The sequence below is a fragment of the Prionailurus viverrinus genome, chromosome F1 (assembly GCF_022837055.1).
Source record: "Prionailurus viverrinus isolate Anna chromosome F1, UM_Priviv_1.0, whole genome shotgun sequence".
Classification (NCBI taxonomy): domain Eukaryota; kingdom Metazoa; phylum Chordata; class Mammalia; order Carnivora; family Felidae; genus Prionailurus; species Prionailurus viverrinus.
The window spans coordinates 33,766,899-33,784,173 of record NC_062577.1 but is presented as its reverse complement, the minus strand read 5'-3'; the positions used below and the strand labels follow the sequence as shown (position 1 = coordinate 33,784,173).

Below are 17,275 nucleotides of genomic sequence, written 5' to 3'. Positions count from 1 at the left end.
GTGTACACTTACATGTACATTTTTTCAATGCTTTCTGTGTTCATTAAGAAGTTGCATAATAATTTTAGGATCAACAGCGTTAGCTGTTTAAAGCAGAAAAAAAAAAAAACCCACGAAATCGCAACGTCTGTTCTTTAGTGTGTTTGCTAAGACTAGCTTCTGTCCGTTGCTGCGTGAGTGATCGCACACTATTAAAGCTATTAGCGAAGATTTGTGCTATGGTGCCTCTGCCAATTTCTACTAAACTCATCAGTGTCCCCCCACACCCCCTACTCCCCAGCGAGGCTTCCCGCAAAGCTTCGACTGGTTCAATCACAGTAGGCCACCAAACCACCGCGAAAACCCGGAGTAACGGATTTGGGGCGTAGCTAGGGTCCTCCGGCGAGCAAGGAGCATTTACGGAGCCTGCGCAAAGACGGGAGCGCGCACATGCGCAGTGGTCGGTGCTGGGCCGCGCGCCGGTCGCTCCGGGAGGCTTGGAGGCTGCGCGCGCGGTTGACGTGTTCCGTGGCTGCGGAGGCGGCGAGGCTCTGGGAGGGGAAGGAGCGGAGGGAGGGAGGGTGAGGTGGGGGCTGAACCCGGAAGTGGGTAGGCGCTGGAGCGAGCGCGCCGAGAGTGGAGCTCAGCGGCTGGGAGCCAGCGGGGGAGCCCTGGGTTCCCGGTAATGGATCTGTGGGGATTTTGCCCAGGGAAACTGGGGTGGGAAGGGTAGCGGGTTCGCCGTCGGCGAGCGCAGTCCCCTCCTGGGCAGGGCCTGGGAAGGCTCTTCTGTTTCCTTTAGTCGTCCCTCTGGTTGACCCTACTCCTGCTCTGCGCCCCTCCTGGGGCCGTCTCCTGCCGGGTGATTTTGGCCGCGGGACGCTGTCTGTCCCCGAGGAGGTGTGCCTTGCCCGCCCTGGGAAAAGGCATGTTAATGGAGAGACCTGGATTTCGCGGCCGCGACGGCCTTATTGTCACCAACCCAGCGTCCCTAAAACCATGAATGTAGCGCGCCTCAACCTGCACCCTCAGTGTTCTTGGAAGGATCATTCCCTTTTCGCCCTCCTTGTCTCCACCCTGTTCGTGAATTTAGGCACGAAAGGTGTGTTCTGGCTTCCTTTAAAATTATTCTTTTGTTGGCTGTCTTTTATAACCCGGCCCTCCTTGTTCTCCACCCTAAAACCTTAGCCACGAATGAGTGGAAGCTGTGACTTTATCATAATTTAGTTCTGATTTGGAAACGATTAGTAGACGAATGCCTTGAATGATTTGGGATTGCTTTGCCATAGAGTTATGTTACGTGGTTCTTACTCTTTTGCAGACCATGAAACCCTCGGGCACGCCCCTCCAGAAGCTGTTAACCGAGACAATCTAGTTGTTTTTTTTTTTTTTTTTAAATAAATCCCTTAAGACACTTATGAAGTTTCTTGTTCTGAAATTGTTGTACTGCAATGAAGAAAAGGAGAAAGGTTACTTCAAATCTTGACGAGAAGATCCACCTAGGCTACCATAAAGATTCTTCAGAAGGAGATGTTGCAGTGGAGTGTGACGAAGTAACCTACACTCATTCCACAGAAAGACCGACTCCTGAAGCTCTTCACTGTTACCAGGAACTTCCTCCCTCACCAGATCAGAGAAAACTTCTGAGTTCTTTGCAGTATAACAAGAATTTGCTGAAGTATTTAAATGATGACAGGCAGAAGCAACCATCTTTCTGTGACTTACTTATCATAGTAGAAGGAAAAGAATTTAGTGCACATAAAGTTGTTGTTGCTGTTGGCAGTAGTTACTTTCATGCGTGTTTGAGCAAAAATCCAAGCACTGATGTTGTCACCCTGGATCACGTAACACACTCAGTTTTTCAGCATTTGCTTGAATTTCTTTACACATCAGAATTTTTTGTGTACAAATACGAAATACCTCTTGTTTTAGAGGCAGCAAAATTTCTGGACATTATAGATGCAGTTAAATTGCTAAATAATGAAAATGTTGCCACTTTTCAGTCTGAGCTGTCTGAAAAGTCCTCACCAGAAGAAACACTAAGTGAATTAACTGGAAGACTATCAAATAATCATCAGTGTAAATTCTGTAGCAGACATTTTTGTTACAAAAAGTCTTTAGAGAATCATTTGGCTAAAACCCATAGGTCCCTTTTATTAGGGAAAAAACATGGGTTAAAAATGCTGGAGAGAAGTTTTTCCACGAGAAGATCAAAAAGGAATCGGAAGTGTCCTGTTAAGTTTGATGACACCAGTGATGATGAACAAGAAAGTGGCGATGGGTCAGACAATTTGAATCCAGAACATTTTGATAAGGAAAAGTCAGATAGAAATGATTCTGAGGACCCTGGAAGTGAATATAATGCTGAAGAAGATGAGCTAGAGGAGGAAATGTCAGATGAATACTCTGACATTGAAGAACACAGTGAAAAAGATCAGAATGATGCAGAAGAGGAACCTGAGGCTGGTGATTCTGTAGGAAATATTCATGAGGGGTTAACTCCTGTAGTCATTCAGAACAGTAACAAAAAAATACTGCAGTGTCCTAAATGTGATAAGACATTTGACCGCATAGGTAAGAAAACTTTTTTCTGTCTCTAATAACTTACTTTTCTGGATATTTTAAAGGTGATAGTTAAAAATAAACTTTGAAGGTAACTTTTAAAAGGAATATTTAATGAAGATGGGTATTTGATAGGCATTACATATTTTATCCTGTTTTAAATTTCTTTCGATTCAGGAATTTAAGGTTTTGGGGGTTTTTGTGGGTTTTTTTGAAGGAATTTAAGTCTTTTTAGCCTTTATTTTCTCTTCCTCATGCCCCACTAAAAGGTGACAGATCATTAGTTCAAATATTTGGTATGGAAAAACTCCACAGAGTATTAATAATTATGAATGTGGTGCTTTGATTTATATGTTAATTTCATAGCTAAGTGCTGTTTTCAAGTCATAGAAAATTGAATTAGATTATATTAGATTAAATTTAGTAGTTTGTATACTATTTCCCCTTGAACATGGCAATATCTGAATTAGAAATGTAGTCCCTTCTCAGTGTAGGCTTATAGTTAAGAATAAAACTGAACTGGATATAATTTAATTCTGTTGGTAGAGACTTTTGGAAATGTCTTGATTACTAGTGGTCTTTGGTTATTACAATAACAAATCAACTTTTCCTTTATTAGAAAAGTATATGCAGGAAATGTGATCTCTAACCTTAAGTTAAAAATATGTCCGTGAACATTTAATTTCAAGAGGTCTAATATTTGGAGATATCGTACAGGAACTGTTCAAATGTGAACTTTTAAAGTGCAACAATTACTATTATATAAATCATAGTTATGAAATTGTGAAATATATTCCACCACATACAATGATAAAAGGAACATTTAAGTTCAGTTTGACCTTGTAAAATTACTTCTACGGTTTAGTATATCCCCATGTATCTTGCAGTTTTGAGTACTTATGTTATTGGGCTAGGTGGAAATTGATTTTATAAGGTATTAGTAATCATTTGCTCTCAAAATATGGGACAGTATACACTGTGGCATAAGTGGTAACCTTTTTTGGCTTTTTATTATGCCATTGAATCTCCAAATCAGAATATTTTTGACAATCCAGTTTAATAATTAGTTTTTACTGTTTTTACTGTGTTTGAGGCTCTGTATAAAGGTGGATAAAATAACTTTTCTTGGGTAACTCTATTGGAAGAGCATAGGAATATAAGGAACTTGCTAAACTCAGCCTGGATAAATGTTCCCTTAGGGTTATAAACAAGTGCTATGAGGAGTATAGAGAAGAGAATAATTTTTGATTGGGACACCTAAGAACATGTTATCTTTTCAATGGATTCTACTTCTTGGACTTTGTATTCTTAGTGCATGCCTCCCTCTGTTCTGCCTTAATTTGACCTGATTTGACTTGAGATGAGTAAGCAGGGGTCAGTTCCCAAATGGCATTGTAGGCCCAATACTTACATCTCAAACACAGCACTGTGAGATTCTTTAAGGGAGAGGAGTTCTATGTTCAAGTAAGATTGAAAAAAACTATATTGTATAATTCATGGTCAGTATTAACTCTGTCAAATTCTCTGGTAAAGAAACTTGGTAATTTTATTTAGCCTGGCATTTCCTCAAGTTTTACTGTAAGACACTTTTGTGGTACTTCTTGTAATTTCCAAAAAAACAAACAAACAACAAGAAAAAAACCCTACAGTTCTTTGCACACGGTTTGGGAAAACACTGCTCAGGATTAAGTTGCTGATGTACTAAGAGGAGGATGTTTTGCAGCTTTTTTTTTTACCAAGGGCAGCCTAGATAACTGTGAGAATCAATAGGTCACATTGTAGACTTACTTGTAGCCTACTTTTCTGGACGTATTGGACATTATACTCCTCTTTTATCCACGCTTCTCTTTTGCTTAAGCCTCCTTGGGGCTGCTTGCCTTTCCCCAAGATTAAGAGAGAGAGAAAGATTGGGATTGAAATTCTATCATACTAGTTAAAAAAGCAGGAGTTATACGGATGTCACACTGCCTGCACTTTTGAGTCCAGGTCTTGGGCAAGTTACTTAACCTGTCTGCATTCTTGTTTCCTCATAGTGGAGTGGGATGGTGCTAATATAATGCAAATAGTACCTTCTCGTGGAGATTATTATGAGGATTAAATGAGATAATCTTGAATCATTCAGAATACTGTGAAATTTAGGTGTTCAAGGAATACTAGCTACTCTTATTGTTCATTAGTTTAATATAGTTATCGAGTATCTCTAATATGCCTACTACTGCTAGACAGCTATGAAATGATGTACTCTGTGTTCTCAAGAAGGTTAAAGTAATGAATACATGCAAAAACACAGTCATACTGTAGTGAAGATAATCTCATCAGGAAAAATTCAGAAGACTAAAGGAAACAGGGAAGATTTCATAGAGCAGGTGGCATTTGAGCTGAGAACTAGAGAATAGGGAAGGATTTATAGGGCAGAAGGACCAACATATGTGAATACGTTGAGGTATATTGTGTTCTGGAAATTGCTGAAGGGTGGATGATCTCACGGTGGGTGAGGAGGTATATTGTAAATGACAAGAGATGAAGATTGGCACATAAGCAGAGGTTAAATTTTGCATGGTTTTTATGCTGTAACAGAAGAGTTTAGATTTTATCCAGTGAGTGACTGAAACTTGAAAAAACTTTGACAAAGGAAATGAGAGCCTGTTGAAGTTTTAGGAAGGTCTTGCTGGCTTCAGTACAGGGAATGAAATTTGAAAGGACCAGAAGTATATTGTGGGCTTGGACTAGGAAGATGAGTAGCGTTGAGAATGGGCTGTTGGATGAGGGTAGATCAGAGAGTTGCACTGAAAAATAGATTAAGTGGACTGGGTGATGGATAGAATTCAATTGTGAATTAGGAGAAGACTTGTGTTTCTTAAATGTCCTCCCTTCATTCTCATGTCCACCAGAAATCCTGTTTATTCTTTTTTTTTTTTTTTTTAATTTTTTTTTCAACGTTTATTTATTTTTGGGACAGAGAGAGACAGAGCATGAACGGGCAAGGGGCAGAGAGAGAGGGAGACACAGAATCGGAAACAGGCTCCAGGCTCTGAGCCATCAGCCCAGAGCCCGACGCGGGGCTCGAACTCACGGACCGCGAGATCGTGACCTGGCTGAAGTCGGACGCTCAACCGACTGCGCCACCCAGGCGCCCCATTCCTGTTTATTCTTAAAAACAAAAACAAAAAGAAAAAAAAACAGTTCAAGGACTGTTGAAGCCTGGTGTCATCCACATTCCTGTCATATGATTTAAAGATGTCTACCTCGATTTTTGGTTGTTATTTATTTCTCATGAGATTTTAAGCCTGAAATTTTTGTATCTTTTGGTTATTGCCCTTTCTTGACACCCAGGGTCGTTTCAAATAACAAGTTTTCAGTAAGCTCCTATTTAGCTGAACTAAATTGAAAAGTGAGTGTCTGACTTAACTTTGGACTTGGAAGAAGTCAGTTGGGCTTCTTTATCAGGTTCTGACTTTGCTGTCTTGGAGTGGGTTATGATAATTAATGAATAAGCTGTGGGACCTGCTGGAACCATTAGCTCCACAATATGTAGTCCACTAATTTGATTCCATTACTTTGGATCTTTTATCCTTTCTGATGCATTTAATAGTTGCTTGGAGTGGGACTTCTGATCCTGTTATCTTTTTCCTTAGGCTACCAGCTGTCTTCCTCAGTCTATTCTCATGCAAATAAGAGTCCTTTGACCTTTCCCCCTTAAGGTTAAAGTGGGTGAAAAAACCTAGTGGGTGAAAAGGCAAAAATAGGGAAAAGATGACAGATGGGATGAGAGAGAAAATTTGGATAATTTATCTTTTTTATTGTTCCTAGTGGGAACTAAAATCTTTCCTTGGATTAAATTTACAATCTCTTCTAGAGGTAGAAAATGTTTTATAGCTTTTTAAAAAATGTGACTCTCTAGACCATCCTGACAGAGATTCCAATTTGTTCTTAATAGAGAAGAGTTATAACAGTGACACAATACTTTAAGGTTAAATATCTTAGTTATGTATTCTTTAGAGTACGCCATATGAATAAATTCAAAGAATAATAGAAGATTTAGCAATATCAGATATATAATGAGCTAATTTGGCGATGTTTCTCTTTGTAAAAACTGCTCACAAAACCTGACAAAGGTAATTTTGCATGACCTATATGGGGGAATAATAAATTCTTAAGCACAAGGTCAAGTTTTTCATGTGAAAATTTCTTTAGAAGTGTCTTTTCTTTCAGAAAAAAATTCTGTGGATGAAATTTGTTAATGTTATGTGTTTTGGTAATCAAGAGTGGTCGACATAGTAGATTATTCTCTGAAGGAATACAATGTTTTATTGAAAATTTATTTGAAATGCACACTTTGATTTATTGAATTTTCCCCACCCCGTAAAAAAAGAAGTGGATATAGATGACTATATTTATGCTGAGTGCCTCCCACACTGCTACCAATTTTCTTAAATATGCAATTTAATATCTAATTAAAATTTTTCCCCACTGGCCCCTGGAGATCTACCTGACTCTCATGGGGTCAGTGTTTCCTCAGAAGTTATGTCTTTCTATTGTTCAGAAATGCAAATCCATAGAGATAACTGGCCTTGCAATGCCAATATGCATAAAATTGAATTGATAACTTAACAAAAAAGTTTTTTCACTTCAGATATTCTTAATGTCATAATGAATCATTCAGATTTATATATTTTCATTGGTCTCCTTGGACTCATGAATTTATTTAAATGAATTTTTAAAAATTTTGGCTCTTTTGGTTTAAATTTTTTTTTCTTGGTTAAATCTTAATTCTGGTCTGTAGAAAAATGGAAGTTTAATAGTTAAAGGTGCTTTTGATTTTTAAGTTAACTGTCATTTTGATGGTTTTAATATTCAACTACATGTAACTTAATCATTAAATTAATCGTTTAAAAATTACACAGTATACTCTTGATTTGTTTACATTTTTTCCATAAGTATGTGTTATTTATATAATTTTAAAAAGCAAGTTTAATAAAAATGAAATGTGAAAACTTTCATAGTCAAGGAAAACTTTTTAATTCCATGCAATGACCTCAATCTTTTCAAAATTAAAATTGTGGGATTTTAGTACCTATTGATAATGTTTGGATTCTGTACTTTTTATCTAATTGATGTGTAATAAAGGTTAAGGATCTAATCATGCATGCCATATTATGATAGAAAAAGAATAAGATCAACTCAGAAGACATTTTCCCAAAGATATTATAGCAGTAATGGTGTGATTATACCCTACAAAAAACAATATAAATCTGTGTTTGGGATAGTTCAAGGTCAGAGATACATATATTATTATACAATATGCATATTTACACATGTGCTTATACATAAATTGAAGCAAAAAAAATGCACAAAACTAGTATTAGTACACTCTGATATTTTCTACTCTATTCCTTTTTCTCCCCACTGCTAGTCGCAACTCAAGTAATTTATTTCATGAACACTAATGAACTTTAGTTTGTAAAACACTGACTTAAACCATAACATAGTTCAACTCTTGTTCTATAAAACCTACTTATCTGTAACATTTATCAAAAGTCATTTGAGATTTCACCTTGTGGCACACAAGAACATTTCCCCCAATAAATTCCAGTATTAAATCTCATCCCTTGAACACAGCAGAAGTATTCGTGGTAGAGTGTGTATATGCATGTGTAAATGGAGAGTACGTCCTAGAGGTGGCAGACAGAGAACAGAGGTGATAGGCCATTTTAACAATGGCAAGTGGAAAAAGTCAAGTTCTTCCAGTGTTCTCAGAGAGCTGAAACCCCAGTTTGATCTGTTATAATGTATATTCATATGTCAGCTCTATCCGTATTTATATTTGAGGTATAACTACATGTCTGCACTGTGACTAGTAATCCATATAATAATAGTAATAAATGACTGATTTTTATTAGTGCTCACTATGTGCAGGAATGTTTTAAGCATTGTGTCTATATTAACTCATGTACTTCTCAGAGCCCCATGCAGTTTTAATAAACGCGGTACAGAGAAGTTAAATATTAGCCTAATTAAGATCACACAGCTAATTTAGCAGATGACCAAACACTAAATTTTCTAACTACGTATATGTAAAAAATGCATCAACCATTATCTATATGGTCTATATATAAATACCTAATGGATTTTTCATCATACTTTTGTTTTTCTTGGCCCATAATTGTCAGCCTTCCCCCTCAACCTTGAGGAAAATACTTTGGTTCCCTTTCCTGGGTATTTTTATGTAAGTGCAATGTAATTAATTTTTAGGTAATATACTATGTGTTTATTAAACTTAATCATACATAAATATATATAATAGATTGGTGAACTCATTTATTTTTTTAAGTAGAAAAATAATTATGATTGGGGTGCCTGGGTGGCTCAATCTGTTAAGTCCGCCTTCGGCTCAGGTCATGATCTTGCAGTTCATGAGTTTGAGCCCTGCATCCGGCTCTCTGCTGTCAGCACAGAGCCCACTTCAGCTCCTCTGTCCACCTCTCTCTCTCTGCCCCTCCTCTGCTCTCTCTCTCAAAAATAAATAAACTTAAAAAAACAATAATTATGATTATCTTTTTTCCTCAGTGACATAGAATATTTTGGGTTTTTTCTAATTTCCGTGATCTACATAGAATATTTTTTAAGTATATGACTGAAATACCATACTTTTACATTAGCTTTGGCCTGAAGAAAAATTTACACATTTATTTTGCAGGGCAAAGCAAAGCTAGCTTTTAACTGAAAACTGCTTCTCTTACTAATAGTATTTTTTCTTACTTTTATTGCTTTTTGCTCAAAAGAATCCTTGAAATTTCTATTTTAAGCTACTAGATGTACACATTCACAACTTCTATTACAGAATAATAATAGCCAACGTTAATTGATAACTTAGACACCATTAGAAGTGCTTTAATGTGTATTCATTTATGCCTATGACAGTCCTTTGAGGTAAATACTTTCATTCCATTTTTTTCAGCTGAGCAAGATTTGAGGCATAGAGATGTTATTTGTTCAAGGTCAAATAGTCTGCTGTTTAAAGAGCCAGCATTCATATCTAGGTACATGTATCCAGGATCTGTGCCCTTACCTGTGATGCTGTTCCTTCTCTGGACTTTAGAAATTTCTGTTCTAAATAATGATGTGAAAAATTTTAGTCTAAGTAGGAATATAAATAAAAATTAAGCCAAAAAATATCTTTGTATTTCATTTTTTATTGTAACTTTTTCTCCTGGAAAGTCTATGTTAAAATTTCTTGATTTTTTTTTTTTTTCCCCCTGTTGGGAGAAACCTATAACATTGTACAGAATTTAGGTGTGTATTCAGATAATACAAATCTCACATTAGTATGATTCCTGGTATCTGTGCATTGATACCAGTTTATTTTTTCCTTTTCCTGCTTTCCCTGATACTGCCCCTATATGTTGGCTTCAGCACTTTAGCGTTATGCATGCATCAAAGTACAGGTGATTTACTTGTTTTCTCATATCTTAGGAGTTGGAGAGATATTATATGAATATGTTGTAGTGAAGTATAGGTTTTGTTGAGAATTCTAGATTTGTCATACCCTTTCCAGATTACCTTCTGTGGGAAGAGAGATAAAACTATCATATATTATAAGATACGTAAGCATATTATTTTTCCTTTTTAATATGTTTTTATTTTTTCCAACGTTTTTTTTTTTTTATTATTTTATTTTTGGGACAGAGAGAGACAGAGCATGAACGGGGGAGGGGCAGAGAGAGAGGGAGACACAGAATTGGAAACAGGCTCCAGGCTCCGAGCCATCAGCCCAGAGCCTGATGCGGGGCTCGAACTCACGGACCACAAGATCGTGACCTGGCTGAAGTCGGACGCCCAACCGACTGCGCCACCCAGGCGCCCCTAATATGTTTTTAAAAGGACTATCAAATCTGAAAATTTCAGTTCATGGATATACATAGTAAAAGTAAAATATAAACACTAAGTGTTAAATGAAGAATAGATCTTTGCTGAAGGTCAATTTTAAATGAAAAAAATATGTATATTTTAGGGGCGCCTGGGTGGCTCGGTTGGTTAAGGGTCCGACTCTTGGTTTTGACTCAGTTCGTGATCTCACAGTTCACGAGATCGAGACCTGCACTGGGCTCTGCGCTGGCAGTGTGGAGTCTGCTTGGGATTCTCTCTCTCCCTCTCTCTGCCCCTCCCCCGCTCATGCTCACTCTCCCTCTCTTTCAAAATAAATAACATTTAAAATATATCTATATATTTTAAAGTTTTAAGTTCCGACAGTTTGCCTACAGAATGTTCAGCAAATTTACCCAAAGTCTTGTTTTTTAAAATGTGTAGACACGAGGGGCGCCTGAGTAGCTCAGTCGGTTGAGCATCCGACTTCGGCTCAGGTCATGATCTCAGGTTCCAGCCCAGCGTCGGGCTCTGTGTTGACAATTCAGAGCCTGGAGCCTGCTTCGGATTCTGTCTCCCTCCCTCTGCCCCTCCCCTGCTCACGCTGTGTGTGTGTGTGTGTCTCTCTCTCTCAAAAATAAATAAGCATTAAAAAAAATGTAAACATGAACAATTTTTTCTAATGACCCAAGTTTTCAAGGAAGGCAGTGAGGTCAAAGTAATAAGTCTTGAGGTTTATCAGAGATATATACCGTATTTTAGGTATAAACTTGTGTGTAGGTGTGTGTGTATTAAATGTTACTAGTCATGAGATTTTATTGCACTGTCAAATTTCAGTCACTTTGTACCACATACAATGAATTTAATTTTAGTTTCTCTCTTTTTATAGGGAAATATGAGAGCCACACACGTGTTCACACAGGTGAGAAGCCCTTTGAGTGTGATATTTGTCACCAGCGCTATTCGACAAAGTCTAATCTAACTGTTCACAGAAAGAAGCACAGTAATGAAACAGAATTTCATAAGAAGGAGCACAAGTGCCCTTATTGTAATAAACTTCATGCAAGCAAGAAGACTTTAGCCAAGCATGTTAAGAGGCAAGTATTATCTTGCTTCCATAATATACTTTATTGTGCCTTCTAATTTAAATATGGAGTAAGCTAAAAACATTTATGGAGTGCTTGTCTCCAATTCTTTTGTTGCTTAGTATTTTGCAAACATTTTTGATTGCAAATATATTTGATTACAGATATATTAAGAGCAGCAAATGTTAGTTTATATTTTTTATTGATGCTATTGAGATGAAGTTTTTTAATGTTGAAACAAGAACTATAGAAGTTTAAGATAGCATTTTGGTCATCCTGTTTTTTATTTTGGGTTTTGGCAAGTATATTTTCAAAATCTATGTTTTTAGACCTAGGAAACTTATTCCTCATGCTCAACTTTGTCTTTAGTGTATAAAAATTTGTGAGAGAAAGCATGTTTAGTCAGTGTTCCATATTTAACTTTAAGAAAGGAAATTTACTGAAATTTGGACTAAAAAAAATCAAGTGAATTACCTTGAAGATTATCTGTGAATAGCTAGGTTTCTGAATGTATTTAAAATATGATTACATTGTCTTTGACTATTTCTGCATAAATTTAGGCATATACATTCATTTATTAAATGTTAATGATACCTATATTCTTAAGGTATTTACATGTGTCTGTCTCTTAATGAAAGAAATCAGTGCCTGATTCTTACAGTCACTGTTGACAGATCATATGGAATACTGACTTAACTAATGTAATCTTTTCCTAACGGTCTTTTTTTTTTCCTTATAGATTTCATCCTGAAAATGCACAAGAATTTATCTCCATTAAGAAGACTAAGAGTGAAAGTTGGAAATGTGATGTAAGACCTTTTAATTTATAGTAAAAAACCAAAATAAATATAATGTTACCTTTGGGGAAAGTAATTAGATGTTAAAAAAATATAAACTTAGCTTATCTCACTTTTAGAATCTTACACAAAGTTATCTTAATATTTATAAATTAAACCCCATAAGGGTTAGTGTTTAGATGGTGGACCTGATGGAAATCTTAGTTTTTATTTCTTATTTAAAAAAAAAATTTTTTTTCTTATTTATTTTGAGAGAGTGACAGAGGGAGAGAGAGCAGGGGAGGGGCAGAGAGAGCAGGGGAAAGAGAATCCCAAGCAGGCTCTGCACTATCAGCATGGAGCCCTGTGCAGGGCTCCAACTCATGAACTGTGAGATCATGACCTGAGCCAAAACCAAGAGTCAAACGGCTCAACCGACTGAGCCCCCAGCAGCCCCAGTTTTTTAGTGTAACTACCATACCGTGTACTTATGTTGTGTATATAAACTGACATTATTATACTAACAGGAGTGTAAAGTGTTTAGAATTTTCCCTCCATTTCTAGTTATCTGTCTCAAAACTCAGGGGCCTTTAACAACTGTCTTATTATATCCCACCATTTTGTGGGTCAGTCATCTAAATTTGGAGAACAGCTTTGCTAGGTAATTCGGTTCCACATGTTGTCATCTGAAGTCACTCAGTTGTTTTCAGCTGACACAGATGGTCTGGTGTGTTTTGGGGCCACTCATGGCTGGAACTTGATGTTGGCTGACAGCGAGGAGCTTAGCAAGGACAGTTGGCTGGGGACCTTGGTTCTTTTCCCCTTTGGTCTTTTCATGAGGCTACTTGATCTTTTTTCTAGCATGGCAGCTAAACTCTAAGAAGCCTAGGTAAAAATGATAGGAGTTTTTAAGGCCTAGGCCTCAGAAGTCACTGAGCATCACTTTTAACACATTCTGTTGGTTAAACAAGTCCCTACAGTCAGGTCAGATTTAAGGGGAAGGGAATTCATTTCTGTTTTTCCAGTAGTAGCAAAGAATTTTTAGATACCTGTTGCACCACATTCACTAACATCTTTTTCATTATTTAGGTAAATATTGTTTAAAGGAGTCACAAGCTGTCATTTGTCTTCCTTATTTTCAGGCTTCAATGTATTTATACAGCAAAATTTTCACTGTCTCTCTGATTTCAGCTTGTAGGAATTGAAGTTAGTTATTAATTATTTGGGTCTACATAAGTTGGTTTCTTTTCCTTAATAAACTTCATTATACTCAGCTGTAAAATGGTGATAATAATTATATCTACCTCGTAGGATTATTGTGAGAATTAAGTAAAATAAACCATGAATTATTTAGCATGTGCCTGGTATATAGTACATGCTATATTATTATTGTTGTTGTTACTGTTGTCATTGTTAACAGCCCCCGCCTTTTTTAATAAAAGAAAATTGAGACTTTATTTTTCAGAGCGGTTTAAGTTTTACAATATAATTGAGAGGAAAGTATATTGATTTCCCATACCCCACTGCCCCCACAAATGCCTGTTCTCCCCCATTAACAGCATTCCCCTGAAGTGGTATATCTGTTACAGTGATGAACCTTCATTGACCTCCCCCTTTTTAAATCTTGTGTCTGCCAGATTTCTCTAAAAAGCTGTATCTCTTCCTTTTGACTACTTTAAGAGATAAATTCTAAAATTATTTTTCTGCAGTTTCTTGCTCCTATTCCTAATTAAGTATATGGCAACAATAATAAAACCTATTTATGATATATAAGTGATTTAAAAATATAAATTTAATGGATTTTAGAAATCTTGGCTAGAATTAAGGTATTAAGGTTACTGTGTAATCCTAGAAATTAGCCTATTAGAAATGTAAGGAGTGGAAATTCATCAACCTTTAGTATGAATTTAAAATAATTCCTTACTATAATTCCTCCAAGGCTTTTTTCTGCATGATTAAAATTTGATTCTATTTTGGGCAACTTTTCTGTTGGGAGAAATTTTCCTTTAACTGCTTGAATTCATGAGTTTATTTCTCATCATGAGCTTTGTATTTTATTTTTAATTCAGGTTTCCTTATGTTTTGCATACATTTCTCTTAGATTTGTAAGAAATCTTTTACTCGAAGACCACACTTGGAGGAACATATGATTCTGCATTCTCAAGATAAACCTTTTAAGTGTACCTATTGCGAAGAACATTTCAAATCACGATTTGCACGGTTAAAGCATCAAGAAAAGTTCCATCTGGGTAAGCAAATTACTTTTTCTAAAAGCAGTCATAGTAATTATTGATTATCACATCATGCTAGAGGAGCCTGCTGCTGTTGAACCACTTAGGGGAAGGAAGTCAGATAAATTGGGAGGAATACTGGATTTGCTGCTGTTCCTAGAGATGAGTAAATATGTTTATGTTTTGTTTTGGTGGCAGATGTGTCTGTAGTCATAAACAGCATTTATTCATAGTTAATTGGTGGATAGATCTGTGAGTGCTTGAATAAGGCATTTTTGTTGGAAAAAACTCTTTTTTTAAGGGAATAAAATTAACTTAGTATATGTGGAATTTAGCATTGTATTTGACAAATCCTCTGTCTAATGCTTACGGCCAAGGTGGAAACCTGTGTGCCAGATGGTAGTACAGTTAGGTACATTTATGACAGTCAATACTGCTAGGGAATTGTCGTCATCCATAGTAGAGGCCGTTTGCTGCGCAGCATTGGTAGTGTAGTGGTGAGTATGGCTGCCTTCCAAATTATAGGCGTGTGTAGCTAATACACCAGAAAATGAAGATTAAAAAAAAAATCTTTGTGCTATACAAAAGGTCAAAATAAATGAAGTTAAAAGTAATTGAGAGTAAATACAAAGTCATAAACATGGGAATAATCTGACCTTTGGTCATTGGGGATTACAGAACTATAAAATGGTATAGAATCCAAACTCCTTTATTTATAGATGGGCTTAAAAGCAGAAGCTTTTTAGGCACAATCTGAACAGTAATGTCATATGACTGACAAAAACTACTGTAGTTTTAAACTGAATTAATAAAAATCTATTGGTCAGAAACAGGGAGGTAATTATCTCACTGATTTTAAATTCATCTGGAATACTGAATTCATTTCTGGATACTGCATTCAAGATAGATATTGACAAGTACATTCTCAAGAGGTGGGTAATTATGGTGACATAAGGTCTTAAAATTATGTCATGTGAAACACTTTTGAAGGACCTTGAAATTTTGTTTGGGAAAGGTAGAGCACCTATCTTCGAAAACTTTTGAGACTTTATTGTTCAATAAGGAACACTTAAATCTTTATAATTGTATATAAGACTAGTGTATGCTGGAAGATTATTTTTTAGCTTAGTCCTTTTTTGAATTGTCCTTAGTAAGTTGGTCTATCATAGGATTTCATCTTGGCATTTCTAAGATACCATCATATGAAGCAAGTTTTATAATTATCAGAAATATAGTTGGAGACACGTTCATGATTGCATGTTGCATGTGAGAAGTTTCTTTATACATTAGTTCCAGGAAAAAGAGTTTCTCTTGGGGAATTGGTGGGCTTCTTCCTTTTTGAGGTGAAAATCATAGGCAATCCCTTTTTGTCCCATGTTACAGAAACATCATAGCAAAATATAATAATTTTTATAGTGAACATATTTGTTTCCACTTCCTTTTTCTGTTCCTGATTTTCTATTTCAGCTTTTGTTAAGTATATCATTTAGTAAATAAATAGGCATTCTAAGAACATTGAGTGGAAATCCTAAGGTATAGATTTAGTTTCAATTTAGAAATCTTTTAAAGTATTGGAACTTATACATTGAAGTAAGTTGTCTTGCACAATAGTTATTTTCCTATCAGTAAAAGTATACAAGCAGATTCTTGAACTGATAACAGAGTTGTTAAAGAAAGCATTCTTGAAAAGATGGTTGAGGGGCACCTGGGTGGCTCAGTCGGTTGAGCGTCCGACTTCAGCTCAGGTCACGATCTCACGGTCCGTGGGTTTGAGCCCCGCGTCGGGCTCTGGGCTGATGATGGCCCAGAGCCTGGAGCCTGCTTCCGATTCTGTGTCTCCCTCTCTCTCTGACCCTCCCCCGTTCATGCTGTCTCTGTCTCAAAAATAAATAAACGTTAAAAAAAAATTAAAAAAAAAAAAAAAAAAAAAAAGATGGTTGAATTAGAACCATGTGTGCATATGTTTTATATATGTACATGTATATATTGCATATGTAAATATATATGACATGTATGTTTTGTATACACACACACACAAATTCTTTTGCATCCCATCTCTGTTTCTGTTTACTTGAATCACTGTATGTTAGGTTAGTGGTTCAGGTCTGAGGTGTGGCCCAAGAATTTGTATTTCTAACAAGTTCCTAGGTTATGCTGATGCTGATGGTCCAGATACCACACACATGAGTATTGCTGCTTTAGGCTATTCTGGGTCATATTCACACCGCCTACATTAGGATTATATATTCTGTAAATCAGAGGGAGTGATATCTAAGAAATACAATCTGAACAGTTAGGGCAGAAGAATTTTTTTAATGTTTATTTATTTATTTTCGAGAGAAGATGCAAGCAGGAGAGGGACAGAGAGACAGGGAGGTAGAGAATCCCAAGCAGGCTCTGCCCTGCCAGCACAGAGCACGGCATGGAGCTCAGTCTCACGAACTGCCAGATCATGACCTGAGCCGAAATAAAGAATCAGAAGCTTAACCGAGTGAGCCACCCAGGTGCCCCAGGGTAGAAGAATTTTTAATGTATCTCCATGTGTAAGTGTAAAAGTTACAGTGGGCTTTAAAGTCAAATCTTCTAATTTTATCCTATGTAGAGAGTTGGAATGAAAATCTGCTTTACTAACTTCCCAGCATAGCTTCATAAATAGAAGTTCAAGTAAGTTTAACTGTATGCAAAACTGGATATCTAATAGAGGGGAAAGAATGTAGGTATTTCATTTGAAAAACTCTGATAAGTAACTGAGCATGAAAGAGAAAGCTGCTTTCTTTCT

At 36.5% G+C, this 17,275-nt stretch overlaps 1 protein-coding gene across 1 annotated transcript in view; it reads left to right on the top strand.

The window, feature by feature from the left end:
* The first annotated feature begins 570 nt into the window (after nt 1-570).
* Nucleotides 571-17,275, top strand: part of ZBTB41 (zinc finger and BTB domain containing 41) — a 48,496-nt gene continuing 31,791 nt past the window's right edge. Inside the window, exons 1-5 of the mRNA XM_047840790.1 lie at nt 571-661; nt 1,301-2,553; nt 11,294-11,501; nt 12,229-12,298; nt 14,367-14,514. Coding sequence (XP_047696746.1) covers nt 1,431-2,553; nt 11,294-11,501; nt 12,229-12,298; nt 14,367-14,514 — 1,549 coding nt within the window. The 5' untranslated portion in view covers nt 571-661; nt 1,301-1,430. The remainder of the gene's footprint in view (nt 662-1,300; nt 2,554-11,293; nt 11,502-12,228; nt 12,299-14,366; nt 14,515-17,275) is intronic.